Source organism: Condylura cristata, unplaced genomic scaffold (genome assembly GCF_000260355.1).
Source record: "Condylura cristata isolate star-nosed mole 26May11 unplaced genomic scaffold, ConCri1.0 scaffold00329, whole genome shotgun sequence".
Classification (NCBI taxonomy): domain Eukaryota; kingdom Metazoa; phylum Chordata; class Mammalia; order Eulipotyphla; family Talpidae; genus Condylura; species Condylura cristata.
In genome coordinates this window covers 324-8,157 of record NW_004567430.1, presented here as the reverse complement: position 1 = coordinate 8,157, position 7,834 = coordinate 324, and the positions used below count along the sequence as shown (strand labels likewise).

At 59.4% G+C, this 7,834-nt stretch overlaps 1 protein-coding gene across 1 annotated transcript; it reads right to left on the bottom strand.

Moving 5' to 3' along the window:
• Window positions 1-1,723: 1,723 nt before the first annotated feature.
• Window positions 1,724-7,474, bottom strand: LOC101633684 (guanine nucleotide-binding protein G(s) subunit alpha). The gene is made up of 10 exons (XM_004695776.2): window positions 7,295-7,474; window positions 7,104-7,223; window positions 5,553-5,650; window positions 3,663-3,717; window positions 3,499-3,572; window positions 3,338-3,396; window positions 3,122-3,242; window positions 2,846-2,976; window positions 2,517-2,584; window positions 1,724-2,261 (listed from the first exon to the last, which is right to left on the bottom strand). Exons 1-10 carry the CDS (start codon window positions 7,385-7,387, stop codon window positions 2,115-2,117), a joined length of 966 nt encoding a protein of 321 aa, XP_004695833.1. The 5' UTR covers window positions 7,388-7,474; the 3' UTR covers window positions 1,724-2,114.
• Between the last annotated feature and the right edge of the window lie 360 nt (window positions 7,475-7,834).

Genomic DNA, 7,834 nt, shown 5'->3' with positions numbered 1-7,834 from the left:
CAGGCAGCCATCTTGGAAGAGTTTATTTAGAGGAGGCTCCAGGATTTCCGTGTAGGAGGGGCACATAGTTCACCATCTAGGAAAAGTTATTCAGAGAAGGGGCTGTTCCTGTAGGGGGTACATATTTACAGGTGACCATCTTGGAAGAAATTATTTACAGGAGGTTCTGGAATTTCAGTGTCGGGGGCACACGGTTGGCCATCTTGGAAAAGGAGTGGGGCTGATGTTGAGCCTTTATTTTCCATTTGTACAGCCTTTTAATTGATGGTGGGTGTGTTTCTGGTGGGTTGGTCTTAAGTTTAACAAGATAAGCGGTACCCAGGTTTTAGGTGTGTTTGTTTGGGATACTTGGGAGGACTGTAGGAAATTATGTAGGGCCTTATATAGATGATGGCAATTTGGGGCATTTTATGTTAAGTTGGATGTTCCAAATTTTTATGTGAACTGCATTTACTGGCAAGGAGGCTTTGTGGAAGGTTATAGAGTGGGGCCTTTTCTACTTGCTCTGCCCTCTCTGGAGGCTCATTTTGCTGCATGCGAGTGGGCTTTGTGTGCTAAAAGATTAATTTGGTGGGAGTTAAATTTTGAAAATAGAAGAGGAAGTGGATGGCGTGGAGGGCAGAATTGCAGACTCAACCTAATAGCCCCTCTGGCCTGTTTTAGAGGCTGTAATGATTGATGGAGGTGGCCAACTCTTCTCCCACCATCCAGTCAGTCGCACATTGGGTGACCACAGTTTAAGGGATGCACGTGGGGTGATGGGCTAGGGCGCCGGAGTGGCCCATCTGGGGTTGGTCTGGTGGGCCCAAGTGTTGATACTCACCCCTCCCCCAGCATGGCAGTTTATCTGTATTTTATTTCATTATGAGTGAGGTTTGACTTATCTTCCACTATTTATCTTTTTTTTTGGGTCAAAATTAATTTCATGCTCATGTGCTTGGCCAATTTTTGTAATGGATTTGCTGCTTCGTAGCAGCTCTCTGCTCACAGGAACCCCAACAGTTGTGTCTCTCCACTGTCGCACCCTCCTGCCCCAGCCCCCTTTTGTGGCTTTTGAGTCTTAAATCCTGCTTAGAGGAGCTTTGTATAGATTCTTTTTATTTAAACATGACTCAAAGTCTGTGTTCATTTCGTTATATGGCATGAGGTAGGGATAACGGCTTAAAATCATCCCCACACGGCTGTTTCAACACCGCCTTGTTTGTCTTTGATAGCTGCCGCATTCCCACCCATCTCCACCCCCCACCCACTGCATATGACGGAGACAAGACCATGATGTGAAGAGTGTGTGTGGATCTGACGCGCGTAAACAGTGGGCCCCTTTCTTGGGTGAGTCCCTTTCCCCGACCATCTGAAACACCAAACTTGCCTCCGTTCATAATCGACTCCACAGCTTACAGCTGGACAGGGAGCCAGGACCCCAGCATCTGCTGGGGGGGGGGGCACACCGTGGCACAGGAAGGTGCCGCAGGCAGACTGCCGGCGGGCGCGAGTGACCGAAGGGGGGTCTTCGAGGGGGCCGACTGGCTCACTGTGGGGCTCTGGCTTGGGAGGACAGAGGAGACTTCCTGCCTCATCTGAGTGCTTTCTCAGCACTCCAAAGATTAGGTCAGCAAAGCTGTGGCAAGACTGCACACCCACTGACAACAGAGGGCCGCGTCGCCTCCCGACGAGAGCTGTGGGGGTCTGCGGGGCGGCACAGAGAGCTCGCTGGACTCAATCTTTTGCTCACATTTAATTTTTATTGTGATTTTTTTAATGCTGCACAAGACAATATTTATTTCATTTATTTCTTTTATTTCATTTATTTCTTTTATTTCCTTTATTTCTTTAGTTCTGTTTGCTGCTTTTGTTTTTTTTACTGAAAGAGAGAGGGAACTTTTGTGGCCTTTTCCTTTTCCTTTTTCTGTGTCTGTAGGCCGCCTTAAGCATTCTAAATTTGGAATATTTAAGCAAGCAGAAGGGAAAAGGGGGTTTTGCAAGATCACTCGGGGGAAAGGGAAGGTTGCTTTGTTAATCATGCCCTATATGGTGGGTGATTAACCGCGTGTACAATTACGTTTCACTCTTAATTAATTGTGCTTAAGGCTTTCATTACATTTGGGGTTCCCTTCTTAGAGCAGCTCGTACTGGCGGAGGTGCATGCGCTGGATGATGTCACGGCAGTCGTTGAACACGCGGCGGATGTTCTCGGTGTCCACGGCGCAGGTGAAGTGAGGGTAGCAGTAGTGGCGTCCGTCCCCACTCGCAGTGCTGATTCTCTGTGGCACAGACATGGGCGGTCAGCCGCCTCGGGCAGTGCGAACGGGCACCCTACTCCGGCAACCGCCGCCCCCCCCCCCGGCTGCTGGCCAGCTCTCAGCGCTCCACTAAAACGAAGCCCAGTGCCGGGCATAAAACTGACTTTCACGCGGACTGAGGGTGAGAGCACAGGGCAGCACTGGATAGTTTAATCCCCAAATCGAAAATCTGGGGCTCCCCAGTGAGAAAGAGACTCAAAGGCAGTGGGTCCTCACCAGAAACTCGTCGCGGATGAAGTATTTGGCCCGGGTCACACGTGGGTCCTCTCCGGGCTCTGGAGTGGCTGGGAAGAATGGGAGTATTTTATTTTGTTAATTAAGGTAGTCGACAGATCCCAGCACAGCCAGGATGCCGGCATCCTAGTACCCCTTAACTTTTGGGGTTTCTCCATAAGTATAGGAGGGAAACAAATTTGCATTTCTTTCCCAACAGGTCTTTTAGGGCTTGGCAGTGGGGGGAGGGGGCATGGGAATTTTGAACAGGCATGCTGGTGGGGGCCCCTGAGCCTGGCCGCACAGGCGTAAGCTCAGGAGGCCATACTCACCATCCTCAGGGGTAGTGTAGCGAGCAAATTCTGGAAAGTAGTCCTCAATTTTTGATTTCCCAGCGAGGACTTTCTCAGCAAGCAGGTCTTGCTTGTTGAGGAAGAGAATCACAGAGATGGTGCGCAGCCATCTGCAGGGGTGGGGGTGGGGTTAGCGTGGGGAAGAAGACCCCAGTTTTTCTGCAGGCCGGAGGCACCTGCCCGGGACTCCCTTCTCCAGCCGCCAGTGCCGGGCTGAGCTCAGGCATGGGAGGAGGTCGGGGTCTCTCCACACACCTGTTGTTCCAGATGCTCTTGAAGAGGTTCAGCGCCTCCTGCAGGCGGTTGGTCTGGTTGTCCTCCCGGATGACCATGTTGTAGCTGCTGCTGGCCACCACGAAGATGATGGCAGTCACATCTTCAGCAGGACAAAGCAAAAGCAATGCATGTTAGGAAGCAGTGGCCCTGGGCGATGACGCCGCGGACGCCCTGCGGGAGCCCTGGCCGCCTCACCGTTGAAGCACTGGATCCACTTGCGGCGCTCATCGCGCTGGCCGCCCACATCGAACATGCTGCGGGAGAGGAGGACACTGGTCACCCCCAAGACCTGACTCTGGCACCCCTCCGGAAAAAGCAGTTTGACCGTCTTAAGCAAACGGAAGCCATCTACTCACTGGAAGTTGACTTTGTCCACCTGGAACTTGGTCTCAAAGATTCCAGAAGTCAGGACGCGGCAGCGGAGCAGATCCTGCAAGGACACCGGTCAGCGGGCCCCACGGCACCAGCCAAGTTACCAGTCAGCTGCCCGTGAGGCCGGCTGTGGGACGGAGGGGCTCACCTGGTCGCTGGGCACGTAGTCCGCCTGCTTGATGACATCAATCTTGTCCAGGAAGCTGGGAGCAAAGAGACACATGGGGGTGGTCAGAGAGCTCAGGCCCACTGGGGCTTCTCCCAGCCAGCGACTCCAGAGGGCTGAAATCTGCCGCTGCCTGCTGGAAGGAGAATGGCAGCGGCCACTCTGGGCCCTGGTCCGCCGTGCAGCAGCGGGCAGGGGGCTGTGTTCCTGTCCTCGTTTTAACCAGAAGCTCGAAGATTTTGAATTGTTTGGCTTTGACTAAAACGGGAAGTGACTTTAACGTTATATACTTTGTGTCACCCCATTAAAAAGCCCCACGCCCCCTAAGATGGTGGACTTGACCGCCAGGCCCGCCCCGGAGACGAGGCGGCTCTGAGCTATCAGGTCGGCTGTCCCTTCCTTCTACTTTGTGAGGATCTTGCCGTTGGAGAACAAAAGAGGCTGGCACAAAGGGGCCTTTCTGCCTCGCCGCCCTACAGGAAACACAGGCTGCCTTCCGCTGCCTTCGCGGCCACAGCACACTTCAGAGGGTGGGGGGCCGGCGCCCCGTGCCCTCCCCCTGCCCGGGCCAAGCCGGGGCTAGTGCCGCAGACCAGACACGGGCAGGAAAACCCACTGGACAAGACCGGACGGTGGACAGCCGGCCCTGCGGGGGAGGGTCTGGAATGTGTGAGGCGCAGGGGCTGCGGGTGGCCCCACCCCTGCCGGCCGGGCCGGGCCCAGGCTCCCGGGCCTGCCCCATCGGGCTCACATTGCTGCACTGCCAGAAATAGCTACGGCCAGCCTGGCCGCCAGCGCGTTGCCATGGTGACGGAACCACAGTGCTATAAATAGCTCCGCAGCCAGCGTCTTGTGAGACGCTTCTGGAGCGGGGCCAGCGCGGCCATGGCCCAGCCCAGCGCGGCCATGGCCCGGCCCGGCCCGGCCCGGCAGGAAAACAGGCGGCTCGTGGCGGCTGGAGCTGGCACCTCCACCTTGGGTCCGGGCCGCGGCCGCCTGGCCGGCGGGCGGACATTTGAAAGGTCCGGGCCTGCGGGCTGGTTCCCTCCCTGCAAGTTTCTGTAAAACTTTCCATGGGCCCCGCGGGGCGCCAGGCTCGGGGCCGCGCCGTGGGCGCAGGGTGGGCACAGCCGGGCGCCCCGCAAGCCCAAGCCCCGCGCCCGCCGGCCCGGCCCTCATCTGTACCTGCGCTTCTGACTCGGGTCCAAAACACAGACGCGAACAATTCCAGGATTTCCATTTGTTTTGCGTTACTATAATTAGCACTTCCAGCTTTTAGCTCAAACTTTTGAGAAAATCAGGGGCTGTTGCGCGGGGTGGGGGCTGGGGCCGGGGGGCTGGCCAAGATTCTGTTCCTTGAAAAAATACACAGATGTGCTGGTCTGCGAGGCCGTGCCATCGCCGGGCGGCCAGAGGCAATCAGATGCACTGCCCATGGAGGCGGCGCAAGGGCGCCCGGGCGGGAGCCCCATCTGGCTGCGCCCTAGGACGGCACCCCTTCGGGCACCCCTTCTGGCCGTCGGCGGAAGCCCCGGCCTCGGCGACTTGGCCAGCCTGCACCGCGCCGCCCCGGAGGCACCTCTGGCCTGGGGGCCGCGACAGGCAAAATACTTCTGTGCCCCTGGCATGCGGGCGCCCGCGCCGTCTCCCCAGGGCTCGGGCCGCCTCGGCGATGCCCTGGGAGCACTGAGGGGGCGTCCCGCCGGCTGCGGTGCCTGCCCCCGCCCCACGGGCATTGCTTGCTTGCACAGAATCATGTCCCTGCGCTAAAAAGCGGTCAGGGCTCGCCCAGCGAATGAACCAGACCCCGGCTTTCTAAGTGCGGGGGGACGGGGCTGGCCTCTGGGCGGGCCCGGGCACAGGCGCACTCACTACTGGGCGCAGTCGATCAGCTGGTACTCGTTGGAGCGCTCGTAGCAGGCGCGCACGCCCTCGTCCTCCCACAGGGCCTTGGCGTGCTCGTAGAATTCCTGAAAGGGAGCGGGGGAGAGCGTCAGCGCCGGCTGCCCGCGCCCCGCTCACAGCGCTCGCCAGCCCACAGCCCGTGCCCACCGGCGGCCAGGCGCGCGGAGGCGCGGGCACTTGGGGCCGCCACCCGCCCTCCGGAATGACGGGCTCCGGGTCATCTCCCGCCCGTTCTTTTCTGGGAGCTGGGCAGAGGGAGTGGGGAATCCTGTTTCTTCCCACAAGTGCCGAGGTGTGAAGACAGCTAGTGCGTGCGACTGCGCGGAGGGAGTCGGTGTGAAGACTCGCAATTCCGCTTGTGAGCGACGGGGACTCCCTTCCCTGCCCCCCAGCGGCGTCTGCGTAGCAGGTGTTGTGATGCCACTGTGGGCGGGGGCAGCACCTGTCCTGTGCCCAGGCTGGACACAGGAAGGAGCAAAGTGGCCCGGGCTGTCTGGCATCGCAGTCGGGGGCTGCCTGAGTAAAGCAGGCCCGTCTTCAGGCGCCTTCCCCTTCCAGGCAACGGGGGTCTGTTCCCAAGGTGGCCGCCAGGCCAGGAGAGCAGAAGGCAGGCGGAGCCCGACTCCGGGCGTCACTGGCCCGAGGTTCCGCCCCGGGCACCTTCAGCAGGGCGCCTCTCTTCCTCTTGGAAGCCCCGCCTGAGCCCGAAAGGGGCGCGTGCCGCCCGCGGGCCTTTTGCTCACTGCCGCACTGTTCCCTGCAAGTCCTGCTTCGGGAGCTCGGCCCACGGCCGCTCGCAATACAGGCGCCATTCCCACACAGGCCTGGCAGGAGGTGTGGCCGCTCACTGCCGGCCCCTGCCCTCTGGTTTCCAGCTTGCTGATTCACTGCCCGCCACGACGGGCGAGCGCGTGTGTCCGCTCCAGAGCTGGCAGGACTTTATGGAATAGGCCACCTCAGCAAGCAGCCTCGGCTCGCCAACGGGGGCCCAGGAGGCCACCCCAAGTTACAGCTTAGGCGAACTGTGGTTTGTGGTCTTTTGTAGTGAGAAAAGATTTTGAGGACCCAAGGCAAGGCCCGATTTCAAGAAAGCTTTCCTCCAGGTTCAGCGATGACCCTGCAGCTGGGGCGCCTGCCCAGGGGTTCCCTGGGCACTTGGGCTAGGCAGGAGTCTGGCCCCCCCCCTTCTGGGGACCCCTGCTGCCTTTGGAATGTTCGCCTCAGCGGTCAGTGAGGAGCGAGGAGCGGTTCCCTCATCAGCACGCAGTCTAGGCAAGGGAGAGCCACAGGGTCAGAGCGCGGCGGAGGGCGGGCCGAGCCCGGGGACCGTGTCTTTACGTACTAAGGCGCCTTCTAGAATGAGCGTCGTCCTAAGAATTGACATCACCAGAAGTGTGCCTGGGTGGGGGAGTCCTCCGGCTCCTGTGTGACACGCAGGTAGGCGCGGGCAACCCGGTCATGGCCCCCAGGCCGTGGGGCGCGGGCAGGGCCCACCCGCCCTGCCCAGGGTTGGCTTACGGGAGGGAAGTCAAAGTCGGGGACGTTCATCACGCTCAGGATGTAGTCCACTCTGAACTGGTTCTCAGGGTTGGCCAGCTCCACCGGGGGCACCAGGTTGCTCATGGCGGCCACGATGGTCTGCACAGGACAGGGGCAGAGGTGAGGGGCGGCCTGGGGCGGGATGGGGCGGGGGAGGGGTGGGCACGTACTTCTATGGCCTCCTTCAGGTTGTTCTTGATGTCCTGCACCTTGGTGGCCTTCTCACTACAGTGGGATTGAAAAGAGAAAGAATCATATTGCATCACGCGGAGCCACGATGTCACTTTAGCCAAGACTTGCCCACTAAAAGCATAGTATTCTGTTCTCAGAGTTGTGCGTTCAGATCTGTGCAAAGCGTGTCCCGGAGACACCGCAGGGGCAGACAGGCATCGAGATCATGACGGAGACCACTGTACCGCAAGTGGGGCTCACGTGGGCCGAGGCCCCCAAACACCTGCTCCCTAGGAGGCTCCCCGGGTCCCGTCTGACAGGGAAGTAGGGGGGCTGAGGGCTGGACGTGGGGCGTGTCCCTGGCTGTCCTCACCCCAGAGCCCCCCACTGCCACTGCCGGAGGGGGAGTCCCTGGGGCCTGGCAGCTGTTTGCTGTTGTGTGACTTGAGTCGCTGTGGCTGCCCACAGAGGCACCACCCAGGGGCCGCGTCAGCAGTGCCAGTGCTCCTCACGGGCGATGTCGGTACCCACGGGCGCCC

Excerpts from the sequence above, each read along its gene's own strand:
- LOC101633684 (XM_004695776.2), bottom strand. The coding sequence starts at position 7,387 with ATGCAATATGATTCTTTCTCTTTTCAATCCCACTGTAGTGAGAAGGCC. Across the intron at positions 5,651-7,103 it reads CCGACTTTGACTTCCCTCCC|GAATTCTACGAGCACGCCAA; the intron begins GTAAGCCAACCC and ends GCTCCCTTTCAG. Across the intron at positions 3,397-3,498 it reads GTGGACAAAGTCAACTTCCA|CATGTTCGATGTGGGCGGCC; the intron begins GTGAGTAGATGG and ends CCTCTCCCGCAG.